The sequence below is a fragment of the Trachurus japonicus genome, chromosome 19 (assembly GCF_045865225.1).
Source record: "Trachurus japonicus isolate A0001 chromosome 19, Traja_1.0".
NCBI lineage: Eukaryota > Metazoa > Chordata > Actinopteri > Carangiformes > Carangidae > Trachurus > Trachurus japonicus.
Genome location: NC_140925.1, coordinates 6,995,363 through 7,019,849, shown reverse-complemented (window position 1 = coordinate 7,019,849; position 24,487 = coordinate 6,995,363). Strand labels below are relative to the sequence as shown.

Here is a 24,487-nt window from a genome sequence, read left to right as displayed (position 1 = left end):
TGCTTCCCCCCACCGCCATGCCACAACCCCCCCCCCCCCCCCCCCACTCTCCTAACGGTAAACGTTAAGATCCAGGAGTGGATCAATGGCTGTTATCCTTTGATGTGCCAGGACGCATTACGAGCGGTGAGTTCTAATTGGAGCAGAGAGCTGAGGATCAATGTTGGATGTAATTGCCTGACACAGGGATGGGTGTGAGACTTTATTATCATTAATATTTAGACATGATGTGGGAGGACCCAGTCGAGGCTAAATGTACAACGGCGGTGCGAGCCTTTGATCTCAGGAGATAAGCAGATCGATTGGGGGTTGGTGGGGGGTGGCTGAAGGAAAAGAGGTCGTGAAAGTGTGGTGAGCTGGACGAACGAATTAGCGAGGCCCGCATCCAAGATTTTATCGAATTTCTCGGGTAAGCTTTCCTTTGGCTCAGAAAAGGTCACGCTAGGCCACAATCCTAGTAAAATAACAACCTGGCATCTGGTCAGAGTCGAGGGAGGAAAGATGGCAAGTAGGCTAATTTTAAGTGTGGTCACAAACAGGAGACAACCATTACATTTTTACCCAATAGACACAATTATGCATTCCTTAGCTCAGTAGTTTCTGAAAAAGCAAAAAAAGCTCCAAGATTACAACGATCAACACTCTTAATTAGATGTTTGTATAGCTAGACACAGTTTATTTTTCAGTGAAACTAGGTAGTTTTGGATGGATTAAGATAGAATAACAAGAAAACAGGTGAATGAGGAGATAATGTCTCTCCGACAACTTCCATTATTTGTACGACGTAACAGAATATGGTCAAGGAAGAAGGCCTACGGGGCTCAGGGCTGCTTCGTCGGTGTCAGCAAACACGAGATAATGTTACCTAATCTTTTCGGTAAAGGGGGGGTTAGACTGTCTGGAATATACTCCCTGTCAAGCATCATGGCCAGAGGGGGGGTGGGAATGCCCCATATGTCCATGGAGGCTCAGGGCAGGCTGAAACTGCGAGGGGGTGATGTTAAAGCTCAACTCTGTCTCCTCTGTTTTTGTCACCTAGTTCCCCAAGGACTGATACCTTAATCATTGTACTTAGCAGGACAAAGATGGGGAACAGGCCACACAATAACAGGTGTGTTAGTTTTCGTGACCTGCTGCCTGATACTGGACAAAGTCAGAGATCGGGATCCAGGTCAGGAGGGAACGATGATCCTTAAAAAAGATTAAGTGAGCGCGGTGTTGTGTTGTAAAATGACACTGACTTGACTTTGACACAAATTTTCCACAAATTCCACCAATCCATTATTCAAACACATTTCCTTTAGAAATCACCAGGTAAATGCATAAAAGAGAGCAACAAAAGGTCCTCTGTGGTCATCCGCTCCTTAATCCAATATTACATTAGAACATGCCCCATTGCAGTATGAAACTGTTTTAATCGCATTTTGAGTCTTAAAATTTTAAATTAGGGCATGTTGTTTATTTATTTTGACCCTTGTCTGTTGTTGTCATGTCAACATCTACTCCTGGGATCCACTCTTCCTGGAGTCCATGTTAAGCTTACAGTATATACTCTGTATTAATATAATGCTACATTTACACTTAAACTGAACTATTTCTAGTAAACACAATAATATAGAGTGTGTTTTGTGTGTTTTCAAGAGCTCTATTGGTGAAAACCAGGAAAAACTGAATTGGACCTGAATTGAATTCGACTTAAAGGCAGATAAGCGGATCATAATGTACAAAGTAATGTAGCTGAAAAACACTTTTCTCTTTTATATATTTTCCCATCATTGCCTTTCTCTTTTTTTCAATACAAGCCTGTAGTTGTTGACTCTTTGCAATTGGTATTGATGATAGCCTAGGTCTGTTGTATCTTTACGTTCATACTGTATAGCTCTCCATTCAGTAGCACATTGCACACTGTGCAGAAGTTCATACCATTGTAGAAAATCTCAGGGTTGAGCAACAAATGACCCATTATGTAACATTTTAATCATTATGCCAGCTTCAACAGCGTTAACACACATCTATGCATACCTATCGTGTTTTTGTTGCACTGTCGACTGTAAACCCAGTCGTAACCAAAGAAGAGGAAGTTTTCTCAATTATGACTTCAAAATATACACTTCACTCATAAATAATAATCATGTTAAGAGCAACACAGATATCTTGGCAGAAAGGAGCTGACATTTGCCATGTTTAACCCTCGCTTTTGTTCATCAGTATTGAAAGCCAGCATCCTTTTCTCTCTGACTATCTGCAGTGAGGCCATGCTTTTGTGTGTTTACCGTTGCAGTTTTCAACGTGCCCACATTTTCAAAGTTCTGGTGTAGCCTCTTGTAAAAGGCTCATCCTTCGACAGTTAATGTTAAAAGTTAGCTCAGTATGCTCAGTACTTTGTTTGCTCTCCTGTGTGCTCGAATGTGTGTGTGTGTGTGTGTGCATGTGTATATTTCTGAAGCATATTTGTGTGTGCATGCCTGGATCTGTGTATTTGTCTTTTTTTCTGCCGTGTGGCTGTGTGTGTGTGTGTGCACATGCCTGGGTGCATGTGAATAAGGGAGTGAGATAAGAAGGAGATGAAGAGTCGTTCAGAGGAGCTTTCTCACTCAGAGGCGTCCCCATCTGTTCGCCTGGGCCTAATTGTTCCTGGGTGCGAAGACATGGAAAAAAGGGAGGAAAGCAACTGTACTCGTCCCCTATCCCAGAGTTATTTCTGTAACATTAAAAGAGCGCCACCAGCACGCTCCAGATTATTGCCATGTAAATAATGGCACTTGGCTCGATTCCCTGCTAATGAATGTCATTTACTTTTCCAAACGAGGATTAATTATCGACCGAGGACCCCTCTCTCCTCCCACAGGGAGCACCGTCGCAATTAACTGCCAAAAGATGGCTGCTAATATTTGTGTTTTTTAAATACGTCTATATGTGCGTACATGTGCATATGTTCCTGTGACATGGTGAATAACCTCCCAATTAACTGTCTGCTTAATTCTGTGGTGAAACTGAGAGAGACCAGCAAAGGGAAGAGGAGCAAAAGAGGCCCATGTCAGCTTAATGTCCTTGCCTCAATTGAGTATAAGGGTTTTTGTTGGATGTTGCTGTTGGACATTGTTGTTGTGAAACTAGGGGAAAAGAGAGAGCTGTGCTTCTTCGGAGCCAGCCTCCTGGTTGCAAAATAAGGCCAGGAAAACAAACACGAGCCTCAAATTAGATTTCCCAAAACATAGCATTCCCTCTCATTTTACACACCACTGTGGCCTGCAGACCAGAATAGAATAACCCGTGAAATCCGCTTCGGATTCTGAATGGCACAGTCACTGGAACACTTGACAAACGAGTGCCCTCTGGATCTATCTGATGACCCAATTTTTTTTATCTTAGGGGGGAAAAAAAGGATCTTAAAGTCTCACCTAATTAGGTATGTTGTGAAATTGCCCAGTTAATGTGGCTCACTGATAGGACAGTCCGGCTATTAAAAACTTTCCCCCTTTACTCTCGTTCACTCTCATGTCAAATCCTCACTTTCCTCACTCCTTCCCTCCCATGAGCTCCCAATCTCCTCCTTTTCTCCCCTCCATCAAACTGCCTCTCCCTGCGTGGGATGCTTGAGCTGTTGCACTTTACCCAAATGAAGGAGAAGATGGGGATAAGGGTTGTTTCTGTCGACGGTGGCGCCGTTTGAGGTGCGGACCCCCTCCTGAGCACCCGAGACTTTGATAACGCTGCGGGGCTGAAAGGGTTAAATGCAGAAAGCCCCCAGCTCCTGCAGAAAAAAAAATATGACAAGACCCAGGCTGCCACATTTAAACCAACAGGCTATTATTTTAGTAAATGTGAGCATTTTTTTGGTTTATTGCTGTTTGAGAAGTCACGTGGTTTTTAACCTACTGACCAAGGATTGTTGATTAATTACTCCAAAGTGACGATAACAATGTTTATTAAAGATAAGAATAATTATTCTCTGTATCAAGGCAGGAGAGTAATTTAGTAGAATTTTTAAAACAGCAGGTTTATTTCTATTTACAAAGTTGTTAGTTTGTGATTTTCAGCTCTATTTAAACTCACCTGTTTAGCTTACGTCAGCACAAGGCCGGTTGAGGTGAGAGCAGCCTCCCTAAAAGCTTGTGTGTCAGACATGTGTACAGACAGAGACAGTGGTTGTGATAATGGGTAACTGTGAGAAAGGCTAGGAGACACATACACCGTATACCATGGTCACCACCCCCCCACCCTTTCCACTGCATCCATGTTTTATGGCGAGATTCTGTTACTGCTCCCTGGCTCACCTCGCAGTGTGAAATGAGCAAGTCTCGACTATCCTCCTCCTCCTCCTCACCCCACCCCGCGAGCTCGCAGACACACGTGAGCGCTGCCAAGAGTGGCGTCTCTGTTTGGGTCTAAACATGTGGGGGTTTATGATCTGTTGAGTGTGTCATTTAAAATGCGCTCGTACAGTATGTCACAGGCAGCGCTAGAGGAGAGGACGCTCGCCTCGCGTGTATATATACAGTATATGTATTAGTGTGTGTTTACGGACGGTCTGAGAGAGATGGACTTTCCGTTTGTGCATACTTACATACAGTACTGCTGACATTACAGCTACACTAGCAGGTACATGATGCAAGGGCCTCATGTTTGCTCTGAGGAGATTTACAACTGTAAATAATCACCATCCCGTCCTTCTCTACAGTACAACTCTTTTCTCTAGTTTCTCTGGCCCTTTCTTGTGCCTTACTTTCTTTTTCTCTCTCTCTCACTCAGGGGGAGGGTGAGGGGCATGCTCCAGGCAGCAGCAGGTTTAGCAGGTTCTGAGGAGCGCGAGAATAATTTTGGATGTGCACTGTTTCATCATCTCCTGCTGTCGGAAGTTTGTTTCTGAAGCAGGAGCCTAAACACTTGCTTCCTCAGATGATGTGTCACAAGTGGCACTTTGTTGAGCAGTTGGATTTGTCTCTGGCAGGTTTTTACATAGTGGAAATGAACAGGGATTGTACAGTGTGCTAGTTGTGATCTCTGTTTAGTGTAAACCAGGGCTTTGTCAGAACTTGTGTTCTTGTTGTGTAGTGTTTGTGTTCGTTTCACTGTTTGATTTGTTTTTACATTTGGGAGTTTCCACTGTCACACCCAAATATACCCTTTTCAGGATATTCACTCTACTGTATCATATATAACATTGATGTGACTGTCAAGCATTCTTGTAATTTCTATATATTAATTAGGAAATGTAGCTATTATAGTTGCTCCAAAAGTGCAAAAGTCAATGCACAAATTGATAATTTCATGTTTTCCTTATCTCCAAAATTCTACTTCAGGAAGTATTATTAGCTCAGACACATTAGGCAGGTGTAGGTAAAGTTTAACCTGTCTTTGCTGTACTGAGAAATAGATAAGTGATATGATTTAACACAGTAGCCCCGATGTACATGTTTCCATGCAGATTCTCTCTGGAATAAGAGCACCTTTTGTCATAAGTCACTGTTGCTGACGTAAAACCCTTGAACAGGCTTTTATCCCGTGTACCTGTGTAGTTCAGAGGAGCATGTTGTCAGAACCTGTGGAAGTGGATGTTAAGGAGTGGGAATGTTTTTTGAAAGCGCCAGTGTGCACGAGGTGTAAGTGAATAAATAGATAAATAACCACCGGCTCTTGTAGAACGAGCCTCTCTGGCCGTGGGCCAGGCAGGTAATTCCTCCAGCATAGTTTTGGAAGGGCCACAGCAAGCCAAGCCTGCCTCAGCAGTCAGACTGTCTGCACATTTCTGCCACTGATGGCATACCAGGGGCGCCATTTTCCTCTCTGAGACAGACAGGCCGGAGGATCTGATTGGCCTTCCGCCAAAGCGCATTCACAAAGGCTTCTTTGACAGCAGGTCAGTCGGTTAACCAAGCAGTAGGCAGAGGGAGAGAGGGATAAGCCAGGAAAAAAAAAACTCTTCACCCCTCGCTTCATTATTAAAGGGTTCTTCTCACTAAAAAAAAGAAACACTGTCTTGTTTGTGAAAAATTTAATAACATATATTCTCAGTTATTTAGTTTTTTAGGTAACAAGATATATTTGTGGCTCTAGTGTAGACCTTCAGCCATTTGTTTTCTCTCCTGTATACTCGTCTCACATCCCAGACATGGGTCAAAGGGGCAGCTTAGATTTCATCAGTAGATATGACTAGACTTATATGATTCATGTACGACCTATCCTTGCACAGACATCCAGTACTACCAGTCTGCTTATGTATGGAAAATAACCAATAGCTGACAATTATTTGTCAGTGATTCTTCCATGCCTGATATACAGTAATTAGCTTTATCAAAATGTTCCAGTATCTAAGTTAAAATGTCTGTATTGTGTGGCGTATCACCAGCAGTGTTATTTTCTATAAACAAAGAATTATGTCTAGAGTAGCTATACAGTACAGTATGTGTCAGAACTGGCAGATTTACATAGCAACTGGAAATGTTTTGGTTCAACCCACAATCGAATGCATTAATATTGAGTCTGCATTTTGGCCCGAGATAAATATGCGCACAACCATTAGCTCTTCCTTGTTAGGATGTTGATGGAGCCTCACATCTTATATTTTCATCATAAAGCTGTGTAGGAGCTGACACGCTAGCGTTAAATAGCTGCTGATGTTCTCCTGTGTGCTCCGGCGCTCATTATCTCTCCAGTCCAGGCCTTGCGTCTCAGCTTTCTCCTGCCGCCCATCTCCTCCCCTGTGTACCAGCCGCTTTGCATACGACTGATGTTTAAATGCTGCATTGTTAACTGACGTGGGGTAGCCCTTTGCTGACCCGGGAGGTATTTGCTCGTTTGATCATGGGGCAGCAGTTTTAATGTATCGAAGCACTGCCGCTCCGTAAAGCCCCCAGTATACGTGGAGATGGAGGGCGAAAGGCAGGACGAGGGATCCATTGGTTGCAGGTCTGACAGTACAGAAGGAAGGTGATTATTAGACTCTGTTGGTCAGCAAGGCCGGAGGGGACACTGCTGACCCTGCACTTCCACTAATGCTGCGATGGTGGGTGTTGGTATTTCAGGGGGGTTTTGCGAGGGTTGTGGCAAAGACAAGAGAACAGGGCTCCATTGATGAGCAGTTTCAATATTTCCATCATAGTGTGTGTGTGTTTTTTTTTTTTTTATAAGGGTTTGAATATTTGCATGGGTATTTGTTTCCGACCGTGTTCTGTGGTTTCTCTTTTTTCTCTTGTTTGTCCTCTTGCTATCTGATTTGTATGATGGACCTCTCACTGCATCGGGCCACAGGGGCATTTTTATTCCCAGGAAGAAAAAAAAAAAAGAAAAGTTTTGTTAGTCTTCCTCCCAGAAAGTTAATATTTTGCACTTAGTTTTAGGTATTGACTTCTGCAAACAGCATCAGTTTAATCCTATAGTAAGTTTTTTTGGCCTTAGTTTGTCACGAGGACTGCTAACTGAAAGCTGAATGTCAGTGAAATCCACCTTGCTGTTTTATCTCTGTCACTGAGCACAAGATTCCCACTTCGCTGGCTGACAACACAACAGAAAGAAGTGTTGAGAAAGGGGGAAAACAATGACACTAACAGTGTACAAGTTTGTGTTCAAGCCTTGGGACCTGTGTATCAGACCCTGCGTGTGCTGCAGCTAACCAGGCTCTGGCCCCTCAAAAGAAAATATTGAACACCTATACACCCTTCTAGCCTTTTCCTTACCCTCCTTTGCCCTTTTTTTCTCTTCCTACCTCCTCTTTTCCTCTTTGGTTCTTGTCTTGTGGGAAGTCTCTTCGGGCGGCAGTGACCATAGATACCAGGGGGGAAAAACAGTGAGAAAACCCACTTCGCTCAACCAGATCGTTAATATTTGATGGAAAGTTCCTCCATGAATTTCCCATCGTATTCCATAGTGGCCTTGTGATGTGCAGAATGCAAGGACATTATTCAAAGAACTTGATGCAGCATCCGGACCACTGTGACCAGCTGGATCAGTGCTACCACAGAAAAATATATATATTTATATGTTTATTATCAGCCTTCCAGAGTCAGAAATCCTTTGATGTCTACAGCACTGAGCGTGCTCCTGTGTCATAAAGCACATTTGACTTTTTTTTTTCATAAACAGATTTACCTTCAAATTCCCTGCTGAATAATCACGTTAACATGCTCCAGATTGACTCCCACCTTCCATATCTATGTCAAGCACTATGGATCCTCTTGAGATCTCGCAACCGGTTTCTGCAAATATGGATTGGCTCCTGCATTTCCAAAAGTCCCAGAGCAGCCCAGATGCCCCTTGACTTTTGAACCGTGGTTCACAGGAAAGCAGAGGTGAGCCCGCAATCTGCATCTCTCATGGTGCCTCACGCCCACGCTGCCGAGAAAGAGAGAGAGAGCGAAGCCACATGAGTTTACGTCTGGCAGTGGAAGGAAAAAGAAATAAATTGAAGGAGAATTCTGAGATGATTAACTCAGGCTGTCATCGTTGGCCCTCAAAGTTCCTCCTCTTCTCTTTCTGCTACCTCCTATCTTCTCCCATTTTCTTTGCTTCTTCACTCGTTCTCTTCCTTTTTTCTTTCTCCGAGTTTTTGCAGCAGGCTGACCCTGCATGGCTGCAGGCCTTGATTAGCAGGGCTTCAGAGCCCAGAGTCTATTGATCGGGCCTCCAGAGCACTAAGCAAATGTAGCTGGAGCAACAAGTCAATAATGCGGTTAGTGCAACAATCCCCATCAGCTTGGTGGCTCCCCACACATACGCACACACACACACACACACACACACACACACACACACCAAGTGGTTATTTTTCCTGGATTGGGGTAAAGGGGGAGATTTGGTGGCGAAAAGGCGATCATGAGCAAATCAGTGTCACTCCAAGCACTTGCCCTTTTTCTTTCTTCTCTCTCCAAGTCTAAGTCCAAGACACCTAATTCAACATGATTTAACTGGTGATTTATTCCATGTAGAAGATAAGTTTATTCTAAACCATTACCTAACTTCCCTTTTCTCATCCCAGACTGATCCCTCCTCTCTGTCTCCCTCTTAGGCTGTCTCAGCTTAGACACGGGGACTAGGGAAGCTAGTCTGCAAATTTAATGGAACAGCATGGATTATTTAGACTGACTAAAGCCTCTCTTGTAGTGTCAAATGGGGGGTTGTGAGATGACATTATACCCCCACAATTTCTCTCTTCCCGAGTCTCTTGCTCTCCCACCTTTTCCCTCTGCTCAGCCTACCTGATGTCCAAACAGGCTGGACCTGATGGTTTACATAATCCTTAATCATTCTGTGTTATTTCACACTAGATTGCCAGACACTCTCCTTTAGTTTTCACACATTTTGCTCAACAGTCCCTTGATGCAGACACACACATGTGCAAAAAACTCTCTTACACAATCTCTGACACAGATGCATGTATGTTCTAACACGTTGAATCTTGGCTGGCTTATTCCTTTCATACCTGCAGGACAGGGCAAAGGGGCAAAGGTGACCCGAGGGTCACAAGGTCAAGTTCAAGACGTGGTTTCTTCTCCTGCTTGCCTGTGGCTCTAGTGGAAATCCAAGTTCGGTTAGTCTGCTCACTATCCACACTGACATGCAAACACAACCTTTAACCTCTGGATACCAATAGAGGAAGCAAGTGTTAGCTATTTCCTTTATGGATGGGTTTACTGCTGTCCAGAAAAAACTGATCTGTGGCAGTTTGAAACAAGTTAATAACTCCAGATCAAGAGAGGTCAACATACCTCTTTATTTCCAACTTCACTCCCCTTGGAAGTCTTCTCCTGTCGTACCATGATGGCAATACCTGCCTCTTAAAGTATTTTGGTTTCTATACTACAAAGTTTGTGTTTGATATAAGCTTTTACCACCCAACAGAGCAGTTTATTCCGGACGGTATTTTATACAACACACAGATTCTTACAATCAGCTCGGCACATTGAAAAAGAGGGAGAGGTTAATGTCTCCACGTGGAAGGGAAATATCGTAACATCATCAGTATCTGGAGACACACAGGATGCAAAACTAAAACCACACGGGACTTGAAGCAAATATTTGGAGAGCTGACTTAAAATGGCAAACAAACAGCATGTGGAGGAGCTTCCTTACCCGTTAATAAAAAGACTCAGACATAAACACTAATATCCTCATGTCTTCTTTGTCGCGGAATCCTAAACAGACGTCTTTTTAAGGCCCAAAAAGTTTAAAGAATTTATCTGAAAAAGTGGTTTTGTTTTGAGCAGAAAGCAGTCCATGTGAAGAGAAGTACTTTGATTCCAACTTGTATTAAAAACTAAAAGACTATTATCTAATATTAACTCTATATACAACAAGGAGGTAGATGGAAATAGATGTACTGTCTTTTCTACTTATCATAACTTTTCATTTACTGTTAAAAAATTAGACATTCAGTTAAGACTACTTTATATTAACATTAACAAACATTTCGTCACTAAGCCTGGAGATGCTGGGTCAAATTTCACAATAATGACACGTTGGTGTTAGGTGTCAGACCATCAATGTATTTACTACGCCTGGCTTCCCTGACATGAACTCAGTAAAAACATCTTAGCATATTCTGTTAAAGTAACAATAGTTGTGCTGTAATTAGATTAAGAGTCACTGTGTGATGCTGGAGCCGTCCCTTTTCCTTCCTTTCTATGTCACTGTGTTGTACCGGCGGTAACAAAGCATGCAGACGCCATGAAGCATCGCCTCAGGTGTCCCTCGCCCCCTAAGCATCCAACTCCACTATACTCACTTGTTTTTTTCTCCCCTCATTTCCTTTTTCTTTTCTCTCATGAAAGTGAGCAGTAGTGCACACAAATGATTTATGTGCATTAATGAGATTTCAATACTGAACAAACAATAAAAATTTATGGACATCATAGTTTTGGAGGCCTACAGCTCTAATGGCTAATGTTACGCCCTTTTTCACCAGGGCCAGTAATTGGATCTGCAGCTGGCCCCTGGCCCTCGCAGAATGTATAGCGAAGGGGGGTTTTGTGTTTTGGGAAAATCTTAGCAGAAAGGAGGAATGGTGAGGAATGTCAGCTATCAGGATGTGGGGATATTCCATCTATGTGCACATAGTAATCCCCAAGTCAAGTTGCAGTTGAATAAAGAAAATATCAGTTATGTGTTTATATTTTAATAATTAGAGTCCCGACATGAAGCGAAGTCAGTCAGCAAATTCAGCAATAAACACTGAGCTTAAATTTGTTTGTTCACACATGTAATGGATATGGATTTCCTTTCCATCCCAGGCGAACTTGACAATGACCATAACAGAACCGCAACGGGAACCTCATCCCACAGTGGTTTACCTCGCATGACAAAAACATCTTATTCTGTGTACTATTGGAGTTCTCTCCATCAAATTTAATGACAGATCACACTTTAACATTATTAACTATTATTTGCTCCATGTTCAACCAGCTTGCATAACAGTCCTACATCTCCTTTCTTTGTTTTGGACTTGGTACAGAGTCACACAGTATTATTCCTATAATATTCAAATCAAGTAATTTTCTTTAACTGTCGTTTCTCCTCTTGTGATATTATAAGCATTGAAAACCAGAATACAAATATACACAGTCTGATTAAGATTAAGGTTCGTCTTAAAGCAGAAATTCAAATAGACACAGCAGCACAAGGGGAAAATGTTGTAAGAAAATAAATACGAATAGAAGCTGAATATAACAAATATACAACAAAATGGATAAGATGAAATAGAAATACTATCAACAACAGCAATGTGATGAGATCACAGTGGCCTTGGTTAAGGTTGTTCATCAACTTACATTTGACAGTTATAAATATGGGCTGTTGGCTCTTGTAGACTGTAAACTAGTGAGGTGACAAGCATATAGGGCAAACACTGGAAAAACAATATTTAGTATCACCACACCCCTCAAGCTAGAGAGAGAGAATGAGAAGCAGGAGTTGGGGGGGAAAAAAGTAGAAAGGGTGTGTGGAATATAAGCAGTGTAAGAACAGAATGAAGGGACTGAATGTATGTATGAATGAGGGGACAGACAGTGGACACACAGGAGGATAGAGTGGGGGAGGAGGGGGAGGAGGAGGGGGTTCAGACAGGGGAACGATCTGTGTATGAACGGTGCACAGAAAGCCACCTGTACATCACACCAGGACGAGGAGAAGCTGCAGCAGCTACCTGAAATTGCTGCTGGCAAAAAAAAAAAAAAGTTCTTAAAAATTCCAGACACAGTTGCAATGTATTCTCTCTCTCTCTCTCCTTCACCCACTCTGCCTGTTTTCCATTTCCCTCTCCATCTCCTTTTCTCTCTCAGTCCCTCTTTTCATCTACTTTTGCATATACACCCACTCCTCCCATGCTGAATTTCCTCCTCCTTCTCCTTCCTTCCTACCTTCCCTCTCTCTCCATCCCTCTCCTCTTCTCTCCCACTCACTCACTCTCTCCGTCCTCCTCTCCTCTCCTCTCCGTTTTCTATACTTTTCCGGGAAAGAGCCGGGGTCCCAGTCTAGGCTGCTGCTGCTGCTGCTGCTGGCCGGGGTTGTTAGCCGCCAAATAAAAAATGGATGAACTTGTGGAACCCCGGTGCTCTTCTCCTGCATCGAGTCGGTGGAAAGAGAGAGAGAGAGCGAATCAGGCTGACATGAAAGATCACGTCCTCCAAATAAAACCTGTCCATCTTTTATGTCTGTTTTCTCACTTGTGAAAAAAATATTTTTGTCAACAGGGGTCAAAAAAGGGTCTGTGACTCCTTTAGGGATAAATAATCTCAGCAAAAAGAAGCTAGTTAGAATACTACATAAATTAGGGGATTAGTTTTATATTTTGTTAAAGGAAAGGGTTTGTCAAAATTAATGAATACATATACACTGTACCTCTTAATAGCTATAGCTTCATATTCAATTAACTAAGCAAGCTAAATCCATCATGTCAGATTACAAGCTATTCACTTGTAGCTGAACTGCAGTGGTTCGGATCACTCCACATCCTTTTTGGGACAGTTTGATATCAACAATGAGACTCTTTTTTTACTCTGCTTTTATGTGTGTAATATCATTTTGATATTATCTCGTTTTTGATTGCACATTTGAAGACAACATTTTGAGCTGTAAGAAATTGAAAACCTTAAATGAATCCTTCATAATTTTTTTAAATTTTTATCATTGTATCATAAGATCTATCAATCAGTTTTTGTCACAGAAGTCCCATGTAGTTATAGTTAGACTTCTAGTTAAGTTTTTTATTGTTTTGTTTGGTTGGTTTTCTCTTAACAATTAAATCAGCTTGTAAAAAAAAAAAAAAACATGAAGGAAAACATGAACCAGATTTTGCAACAGTAGACATTTATCTACACAGTGTTACACTAATGCACAAAGTTACTAATGGATTATTTATCTTTAGCACGTGAGCGTCGGGTGAGTTAAATATTGTTTTTCTTTGGGGAATTACATGATGTTGGGGACTTCTTTAAATAATTACAGTTAACAGCTCGCAATTACAGACCCACTCCAGCTGTGTGAGTGTGTGTGTCTGTGTGAGTGAGTGTGTGTGTGTCTGTGTGAGTGAGTGTGTGTTTTAAAAAAAAAGTCATCATTTATCTTGAACACACCCTTGGGGGCAGTAAGCAGAACATGCGTGGTGGGATCAGATCTCTCCAACAAACAGGTCAATTCATTATCTGAGCAGAGCGAGATGAACCCGATCTGACGGAGGATTGTTCAGCCTCGTTCTTCCTTGTTTCATTCACTTGACTGAAGCGTCGCACGTTTCTCACCTTTCTGCAGCTGGATTGATCGCAGGCCCTTCTCCACCTTTTATTTGTCATGTCTATGTGTGTGTGTGTGTGTGTGTGTGTGTGTGTGTGTGTGTTAGCCCAGGCCAATAGGTACGTGTGTGTGTGTGTGTGTGTGTGTGAGGGAGTGAGTGAGTGTGCACATGTGCCTCCACAATGAAACATTTATATGTATTAGTTTGTGCTAACAAGTCGATGCATTAGTTAGGACTTACCCCCACCAGCGTTCCACCTTCGTGTCCATCACTCAAACCATTTGTGAGCACATTGATCCTTCCCTCCCTCCCTCCTCTCCCTCCTCTCCCTCCTCCCCTCCCTCTCTCCCATGCTGTATATTCCCAGGGTTTGGAGGGAGGAGAGCCAGAATGGCTCAGACAGCCATTGATTTTTATTTTATTGGTCTACTAGTGGAAAAAGGAGGAATAGGGGAGAGCCTGAGAGATGCAACTCTGCTGCTAAGTTTGTTCTTAGTTGAGACCGTGTGTGTGTGTGTGTGTGTGTGTGTACGTGTGTACGTGTGTGTACGTGTATGTGTGTGTGTGTATGTGTGTGTGTTTAGGTGGGTTGGGCCTATCTGCTTATGTCTGTCTGACTGAGACTGTTTTTGTTTTGGGGTGGGGGGTGTTATCTGTCTGTCTGAGAGGTGTGTGTATGTCTGTGTGTGCGTGTCCAGCAGCCACCTCCGAGAGCCATCAAAAGCGTGTGTGTATGTTTGCACACATACTGTATGTGTGTGTGTGCATCTGTGTGTGTGTGTGCGTGCTCATCCTCTTGTGTTTTGTTTGGGCACACACACGTGTGTGTCATTGAAAGGACTGGGGGATCTGGGGCGCTGATGGAGCTGGCACTGGGGACCTGGACCCCAGCACACACACACACACACACACACACACACATATACACACACACACACAGCTGAGGTGTATCCCGGTGCTCATTAGAACTGGTAATAAGGCTGTGCTGCTGGAAGAGGAGGGAAAAAACAGGGAAAGGAAGAGAGGGAGGGAGGAAGAGGGTGGGAAGGGAGAAAAAGAAAAAAAAAACTTGAGATTTTAAATTTTAATAACACTGGTACGATTTTGTAAATCTTTCCTGACAGAAAAGTCCTCATTATTTTCATCTGTCTCTAAGGAGCCTCCCCTCCAGCTCTGCCTCCCCGGGTAAACGGACTTCTCTCTCTCTCTCTCTCCCTTCCTCTCACACTCTCTCTTTCTCTCTCCCTCCCTCTGTCTTCCTCTCCTCACTCTCCCTCTGTTCCTTTCCTCCTCTCTTTCTCTCTTGTTTTTTTACTCAGCTGCTTTATTGTCCATTTCCGTCCTCCTTGCTTGCTTTATTTTTTGCTCTCCTCCGCACTCATCATTTTGACAGTCTCTCTCTCTCTCTCTCTCTCTCTCTCTCTGGTGCTGTATATCTGTGTATTTCCGTCTAGTAAGGTGTTAGCTGACTGGCTCTGCCTGCGATGAAGGAGCATCTGGAGCCAATAGAACAGCCAGTGTTAGACACTGTTATTGGCTGGCGTTGCAGTTACAGTTACTGTTGGTCCGTCTTCATGTGAGAGTTTTTCTTTTCTTTTTTTTTCACCTTTTTTTTGTAGGGGTGATGGTGGGGGGGTGGAGGGGGAGGTGGAGGACGTGGGGGGCAGAGACAGAGGAAATACTTTGGGATAATGGTATCATAGTAAGGGAGCGGGGTCTCAAACTCGGTGTGTGTAGGAGTGTGTATATGTGGGTCAGCGTGTACATCTGCACCCTTGTACATGCACGCTCACACATCCCCAAATCCTCCACTAACACACACACACACACACACACACACACACACACAGACCCCTCTCACCCCCCACCTCTATGTCAAGTGTCAAAGCTGGAGGATGGATCCGGTTTGATAAGTTCTGTTCTGTCTGGCCACGTGTCAGGACGGGATCAACCATACGGCAGAAGAAAAGCATGTTCTTCACTCTCCTACCTCCCAATTTTGGGGATTTTTTTTTTTTTGGTTTTGGGGGGGGGGCAGGTGTTCTATATTTGTGGGGTAAGTTTTATTTTAGCTGCCTCTGTTCTGTGAAGAATTTCTATGGGAACTAAAGTGACTTAGAGTAGGAACTCATTTGACTAGAGCTCTCATGGTAAAGGGCTTTGCTATGTACAGAATACAAATGTGTAGATTTAAATCTACAGGTGACAGTATGCAGATGAGTGGTTCAGAGAGGATTATGAAAATGATCTGTCCTCTTCTATATTGTCTTTGTTTTTATTAGACACCAGTTGTTATGAGCAACCAGAGGGAGAAAGATTTAATGGCGGATGACCAAAATAACTATATTACCGATCAGCTTTTTCTGTTGTACACCAAGTATTTGTTTATAAAACATTCCTCCATTGTGATTCTAATAGAAAAAGAATCATTACCCATTTATGTTGTAATGTAATATAAGTAGAGACTTTTAGCCATCTCGTCTCTGTTGTGGTTAAAGGAGAATGAGGAAAAGACTCTTCACAGGCAGACAGTATTTTTTAATGGATTTTAGTGAATTATGACTCCCCCCTCCACTGACTCCTCCCAGCCCGCCTTGCTTAATCCTCCAGTGTGTGTGTGAGAGAGAGAGAGGGAGTGAGTGAGTGTGTGTGCCTACAATCCCTGTGGTCAAAGGTGACCCTTGGCTCATAAACTTCACAATATCTTGTAGTTCCACTTGAATTATTGTGAGCATTAGAAAAGAGATGTGCGAGGTTCACGTTATTGGTTTAGTCCTGACACTTAGTTTCTCATGGTGAATTAAGTTACACAGCTGCTCCAGTGAAAGCCACACTTAAAAGTTTGAGTTGTAGCGAGATTGAATTTAACCTTAATTTATTTTGCAGAAATCACCGGCTTCAGCAGCTCGGGAGTATTTCACTGGCTGGTGCTAAATTTAAGTGTCAACCTTCTGCTTAAATGTTCACCTCGCCGCAAACAATTAAGATTACCTACTTTACGTCACACTTCAAGGCAAGTTTTGTTGGGTTTGTTTATATAGGAAACCAGTTTAGGTCAAAATTTGTATTTTTTTTTTTTTTTTTTGTTAAATATGTGTCCCCTGAGGAAAAAGTTCTTAAATCCCACCACTGTCACAAATTCCTCGCCGCTTTGAACATATAAGTGTTTGAAATTATTCAGTGTTGTATGCTGCCGAATCAGACTCCTTTTAATTAATGCAATTTTTACAGAATTGAACCCCCTCCGTCTCCCTCTCCCTCTCTCCCTCTCTCACTCTCATCCCGGCTCCTCATCCATGAGGCTAAACTAACTTCCCGTTCATTTTTCCACCCCCAGGCCTCCAGTCCCCCTCCCTCTCTGTTCCCCAGCTGAAAAATTAACAAACAACACAAAGCGATTCTGGATTCTCCCAACACACTCAGACACACATACACACACAAGCGCCGATCCTCTGGGTATTTGGCTGGGATAAATAATCATTCTAAATAATGAATGTCAATTAATAGGGGGAGATGTGGCCTTGCTAAAGCATGCTCTGATTAGTGTTTCAGTGGGATCTCCTCCCCAGCTGGCTTCAGCCAATCACTCCAGCCTCATCCAGGATCAGGCTGTCCTATCACAGCATCCCCTAAAGCCGCTCCGACTCCCAACCACAACATAGACATGTGGCCATAGACACACTCAGCAGCACAGCAATTTTTATTTTTCATTTTTTAATCCCGGCTGAAACCTCAGCGACGCCTTAAGACACGACCCGCGGCAGCACGGATGTGAAAACACCGTGACTGTTGTTTGTGTTGTACAAGACACGTTTTCCTGTATAGAGAATGACACTGTCATGATAATATATGCATTTATTCAAGGATAAACTGTCTACTTATGAAGCAGTTCTACTTACAAACAGTAGCTGTAATGAGCTCTCTGGTGTTATCCAGTGAAGAGCAGTACAGTACAGTAAGTCAGCGAGAGGACGGAGCGTCTCGTTCCTCATGGCGTGTCACGAGTCATTGGTTAAAGTTTTTAGCTTATACTGTAAAAGTGTCCTCTGAAAAAGTGAAGGTGTGATGATGATGTGTTGGTTTGTATGTCACTGGAGCGTCCTTTGTGAAAAGTATAGACGATAAGCTATAGATGTAGGAGAATGAAAGCAGTCCTGTGACACGTCGTCGTAGCAGCCAGGTCTGTGGTTATATATACTCCACTGTGGCTCTTTCTTCCATCGCCGCCGGCTTCAAACTAAGTGGCTGCTGCAGGTGCTGCTGCCGGTGGCCCGGACCTCGACTGGTGGTGCGTCAGGCTCAGACTCCGGCTTTAGAGGGTAGTGGGGTGACTGAGCAACCAGCCGACATACCCCCCACCACCCCACCAACCCCCCCTCTTCTTCTCCCTGGTGATAAATGGCCACAGCATGGGCTATTCATCTCCTGCTTAGAGAGGTGGACAGTGCCCCCCCTCCTCGGCCTCTCCTCCACCCCTCCGCATGTCAGCAAATGTGATAATTCTCTCATTTGTCAGGGGCAGCGGAGGGTTCGCCGTGGTTTGTGTGTGTGCGCGTGTGTGTGTGTGTGAGAGAGAACACAAACTCTGGAGAATTTTCGGAGACACGCACATGAGATGAGAGATGAGTTGCTCGCACTCCTGATGGTGTGTAACTCTCCAGCAGCACCCGAGCGAGCGCCCGTCCCCTCTCTCCGGCCCTCTTTTCCCAGCTTTGTGTTTTTTTGGTTCAAAGCCCCCTCTTGTCAAGTTTACTTAGGTCACAGTGGGAAAATTTAAATGTGCAAAAGAGTGAGTCGTTTTATGGCAAATTCCATCAGTAATTCAGCGATTTTATTACCTCCAGGAAACTACTGAGCCACTTTTTCCACTTTATTGTGCAAATAAAGTTTTAGAGCCTGTCTGCAGTGTGCGTGCATGTTTGTGTGTGTGTCATGCTTGTTTATAAGTGTTTTTGCTCTGTTTTCTATGTTCACATGTGTGCGCACGTCGATATGAATTTTTTTTTTTTTTTTTTACAGAGGCTACGATTGTGTATGCAAGTCTGAAATCGTTTGTGAGGCGCTTTAGACAGGAGCGCTGCACAAACACGTTGCCGTTTTAGAGAGATTTTGTGTCCGTGTGTGTGTGTGTGTGTGTTATACACTCCCATGCCAATGATTGTGTACTAGTAAATACCATGTATTCAGACCTCATGGTAGCTATTAAACATGATAAACCTCCAGTTGATGGCTGGTCATTTAGTTTGCACATAAACATGTGACTGTTTAACGTGTTTTACTTTTCTCAGTAGACACAATATGACTTCTGTGAACCCTGCCTGACGTCTCTCTCTCTCTCTCTCCCTCTTTCTCCCTCTCTCTCTCTCTCTCCATTTCTGCAGGATCATCCAGAATCGAATCCTGGTCTTCATCCTTGGAGCCATCATTCTTCTCACCATCATCCTGGCCATCTATTTCAATCTGCGAGGCCACTGATCTCCCCTCTACACACACATACGCACACACTCACTCACTCCCCCCCCCACTCCCGCCCTGCTGCCCCTAACCCCCACGACACAAATACAAACACACACACGCGTGATTAATAGCGACAAAAGCGTTGTTCTGCTGTAATTAGGACAAATGGTCCCCATGAATCACTGTTTCCAAAGCCTGACAGGGAGCTTTTTTCCATCTCTTTCTCCCTTCCTGTTTGCTGTCTCCTTCCTTCTTTCTTTTCCTCTCTTACCTTTTTTTTCTCCACTTTACACTTACCTTTCTTTTTCTTTCTTTTTTCTTTTTTTTTCTTTTCTCCTCCTCAGCTTTGTCCTCTCTCTCTGTCAGGCTCTCTCTTTACATCTCTAGGGGCAAAAATGAGGGGGGGGGGGGGTGTTTTTATGATAGCTAATATTTTTCATGGTGTCACCCCTGAGCTCATTGCGTCCCCAGGTGAACAAGGCCTGGGGATTTTTTTTTTGTAACTCAAAGCAGATTCAGATATGTATATTACTTTTCTGTGATGGAGGTGGGTCAAGCGTTATTTCGGGGGTGTATATGTGTTGCACGCATGAGAGACGGAGGGAAAAAGAGAAATTCATATGTTTGTGCATGTGCATGGGTGACAGACAGTCATGGATTTGGGCGGCCCACACTGCGTTTTGTTATTAACACCAACAGCAACAGACACACATGCTGCGGTATGTACGAGCTCCTGTAACTAAATGATTCAGCTGTTCTTCATGTAGCCCCCACACAGCACAGAGGACAGTGCCTTCAGATAAGATATTGCTGTTCACACTCCTTCTTTAAAAAGCTCAGCGGAGCCCAAAATAGACGAGTGGCTCTGCCTTGAAAAGAGGATGCACATGAAAAGGTTGAGGTCAGTTCAGTCAATCAAGGTGAGAGTTAATTTTTATTAAGAGGAAGCTGTTTATTTTGAGTCATCGCATCCAGGAACGGATACTGTACATGAACGTTTTAAGAGAGTTTGGAGATTAAGACAATTAAAACTTACTCTTTTGATGTGTTTTTTTAATACAAATGGGAACTGACCTCAATCTTGACATAAGATAGAGAGAATAGAGAAAAAAGTTTCCTCGCACATTAGAAGCAGCTTTAATATCCACATTTGGTACAACGACCCTGCACCTCCCAAACTCAGACCTCCTCAGCTCACCCCCATCGACTCTGTAACATAACTGTCATTGTGGAAAATTATTATAGGCGTCATACTGTATGTACTAACATTTACATCTACATCATGTATAGTGTTTTGTTCTCAAGTGATTCTGTCTTTACTATTTATTTATAAATGCATAAATGAGTTTTCAATTAAAGTTTCTGTGCTAGAATTGTATATTTTATTACGTTTGTAGGTATTGAAAATTAGCATTAACAATATTTTGTTTCTTGATTTTGGGTGTTCAGTGATTAGACAAAATGCAGGCTGTGCACCAGGACCAACTGAAATGTGTGGATTTCTAGTTTTGTGTCTTTAAGGTTTTGTTTTTTGTTTGTTTTTTGTTTTTTGTCTGCTCTTATAAATGGATCTAACTTGTTTTAGAACTGGTACTTTTTGTTCTATATTTTCCTTGTCAAGTTCTGAGGACTGTGATGCGGTCCTTGTTTCTTGCGTGTGTGTCTGCGCTGCTGAGTGATGATGTGATACATTTGCAGGTGTTTGAAAGCCGCGTGTGTGTGTGTGTGTGAGTTTACTGCTGTTTAATTCTTCAGGGGAAAGTCATTCTTCAGGGGGTCTTGGAAAAAATCTAAATTTAAAGAGCAACGTTGGAGAATTTGTGAAGACACATGAAGGGTATTGGTGTGCGCGCTACAAACACACACAAATACACACACACACATAGGAGTATATAGTATTATAGTGTGGTCGGTGTGGCGGTTCCCAGCGAGGACATTTGCTATTCTGTTTTAGGGCCACGGTCTTCATTTTCGAAGATGCTACACCCCCCACCCCCCCCCCACCCCCCCTCTCTGCACACGCACGCACGCACTCACAGCCCCTCCTACCGACCACCATTTCACAGGCCCTCACCAGCCGCAGCGCCACAGTCTGCTTCAAAGCCTCAAATTAATGGCCAACAAAATAGTGTGCCTCTGACCGTCCCATGCGGGGCCGACCCACCAAGAGTTATCATTAAAGTCAAGGAATAATGAAAAAAGGGGGAGGAAGAAAAAAGGGAGGGAGAAGGAAGGAAGTGAACAAGGAATCGTGGAGGTGGTGGGGGGTGTGGGAGGTGGAGGGATGGAGGGATGGAGGGATGGATGGAGGGGTGGAAGCTGAAATCCCTGGCAGTTTGACAAACCTCATCTGGTAATGACCCTCGGTGATTGTTTTTTCACCCAGTGCACAGTGTGTGTGTGTGTGTGCGTGCGCGCAGTCTATACGTGCCGACGTGCTCTCTTCTCATCCTTTCTCTCCCTCTCTCTGTCTTTCTCTCCCTCCCTCTCCCTCTCTCTCTGTCTTTCTCTCCCTCTCTCTCTCTGTCTTTCTCTCCCTCCCCATCCCTCTTTCTCCTCCCCCTTCTCTCTCTACCTCTCCTGCCACCTTTCCTCCCTCCCTCCCTCCCTCCCTCCCAGCCTGTCAGATGAGCGGAGCGGTAGGTAGCGAGTGAGCGGTGAAAAGCAGCGTGGCGGCGGCTTCTATTTGAAGTTGTAATGGTGTCAAAAAGTCAGGGCTGACTGACAGACGTCAGTCCCACAGGGCCTCATTAAAAACAGACCCACTTGACAAGGAAATAATTGAGCGCCGGCGACAACTCGGGGGCCCCTCTGCGTTTTTAGATGTTTTTATTTTCTTTTCATTATTAGCGCTGAGCTATTATGTTCATTAAGAAATGGCATTAAAACAAGTTTTTAAAAGCGGGGAGAGGGAGGGAGGGGCCGAGGGAAGGCAGGATGTATGGAGGTGGAGAGATAACGATTTGTTTAGAGCCCCCGTCCTGTTTTATTATTTAAACAGGAGCACTGTCATGTGATACCTTGGCAGACATGGGCTATCATCTGCCTCTCCTCCCTTTTTTCCCATCTTTTTCTTCTTTTTTTCCCTTTCACTCATCCCTCACTCCGCTTACCCCCCCAAGCTTTTATCTTCCCCTTCTCCGTCCATCTCTCTCTGTTTCTTTCTCCACCTCCCCATCTTTCTCCCTCACTTCATCCCTTTCTTTTCTCTCTCTCCCCCCCCACCACCACCCCTGAGCAGCGGGTGTCGTTGGAATATGAACTAGATTATTCATCAATGCCCCCATATTACCCACCCCCCACCCCCCATTGGCTGATTTGGTTTCCGACAAGCGTCTCGCCGCGGAAGGCTGAGGATGAAAACTTGTCAAAAATAGGTTATATCTTATTCCAAGGGGCAACAATAGCAGCAGGTACAGACACCTTTTAATATTTAATTTAGACGGGTGTTAACCCTCCTTAAGTGACTGGAGCTGTGTCTTCCATACAGACACCAGGAGAGGAACACTTGGGGGGTGGAGGAGGAGGAGGGGTGGGGTGGGGGGGGGGGCAAAGAAGAGAGGAGAGCAATTAATTATTTGATGTCTGAAAAGTGATTTTGAAGCTCTCCCTGCCTTCTCCTGTTTGCCAGAGAAGGGATCGAGTCGTTGGGTGTCCCTGTTCATTTTCTAAGCCAACCACGTCCACACAGCCCGTCGTCCGTCCTGTGAGAACTGAAACCTTTCCACTCCGCTCACATTTTAGATCCTACGCTCTACTGTGCCTCACTTGACTTGATACAGTAATGATAACTCGAGTGATCATCATATAGCAATGGGTTGGGTCTCTTTATTTCATCAGCATGAATCATTTTCCACAGGAATTATCTTTTTATACCGCCAAAACTCACGTCACTCTGTCGCTATAAGCGTCCCCTGTGCCCGGCTCAGTCATCATTCCTGTTCTCCCTGGCCCTTTTCTAGAAGGTTTACATAAAAGTTTTTTTTTTTTTTTTTTAAAGGAGGGTTCTTCAACAAGGAACCTCTCTGTGATGCACCACCATTACAAAAAGCCTGATGTTTGTCAGCCATTTATAGGACGACAAGGGATTGTGACAAGCGTCGTTTGAGTTGTCTGTCCCCTGGTGAAGGGCGGGCCTTAAACGGGATAAACAGCTCCAGTGGTGGGATCACTACAGGAGGGTGGGCATTTCATCTCCAGGAGTGTCCATGACGCTGCCACCCCCCCCCACACAGACACACCCCCCCATCACACACATGCACATACTAAATGAGGCCCTTGCAACAACAGCGACACAAGGAAAACCCACAATGGCACTGTTTGAGAACTACAATGAATCTTCTACTGTTTGATACAACACACATGGGCGCTGTTGCACGTATGGTGGAGTCGACCACCAACCCCCCGCCCCCCCACCATCACCACCACCCACCCACCCTCCCTTGGATAAAAAGACATACACATGCTCTAGTGTACGACTGTCAAAAGAGGAGCCATGTTCTCCCTTTGTACACGCCACCAGTCCTACAGCAGAATGGCTTTCTTTCTCTCCCCGGCCCTTTATCTGTCTTTTCTTCCGCGCCCATCAGCGCCGTCGACCATTTTAATAGTGTTTGTGCTCACAAAGGAATGACAATGCCCCCCATTATTAGAGGAAGTCACAGGGGCTGCAGCCATGCATGGACGTTTGTGTGCTTGTGTGTGCAGGATGTGTCCCCCCCACCCCGTTGTTGAGATGGAACTGGGGTGCTCGGTGTAAGGTTATGTTGAACTGTCTGTTGCACACATATCTGTTTGTGTCCGTCTGTAATGTCGAATCATGACTAATTTTTCCTGTCGACCAGGATCTGCAGTACATCTTGTTCCCCTCGGCTCGACCAATCAGACTCCGAGCTGCTCCTAAAACTATAAGAATGACTTTTGTGATCTCTGTCAGTGTCGGTGTTGTTCAAACATCTGTCATTAAAGCAGTTCTGAATCTCAGCACCCGAGACGCTGTGTCATAACTTGCATTGCTTTCCTCGGGCCGCCATGCGCTTGTCATTGAACAGACATTGAAGGAAAAAAAAAAACTCTTGTGGGAGGTACCTGACTGCCTCCTTGAGAACAAGCGAGGAAGGTAAAGCCATGAGCTGACATTTTCTGAACCTATAGGAATGTTCTCTCTCTGGCTGCTTTTTGATTTTAAAGGCACACCTAACCTTTCACAGACGACATCCTAATACCACATCTCCATGCACACAACAGAGGCACAAAGAGCTGGGTCAGAGCTAGCTAGGCTGAGCCAGGCTAAACTACTTAGCACAC

At 44.0% G+C, this 24,487-nt stretch overlaps 1 protein-coding gene across 4 annotated transcripts in view; it reads left to right on the top strand.

Annotated features, from left to right (window-relative positions):
* vti1a (vesicle transport through interaction with t-SNAREs 1A) overlaps nucleotides 1-24,163 on the top strand; it is a 115,936-nt gene extending 91,773 nt beyond the window's left edge. For 3 of the 4 annotated variants that reach the window (XM_085762267.1, XM_085762266.1, XM_085762268.1), the window contains one exon: nucleotides 19,105-24,163. In XM_085762267.1, coding sequence (XP_085618393.1) covers nucleotides 19,105-19,198 — 94 coding nt within the window. In that variant the 3' untranslated portion in view covers nucleotides 19,199-24,163. The remainder of the gene's footprint in view (nucleotides 1-19,104) is intronic. The other variant, XM_085762269.1, reaches the window with a different exon arrangement.
* The last annotated feature ends 324 nt before the right edge of the window (nucleotides 24,164-24,487 follow it).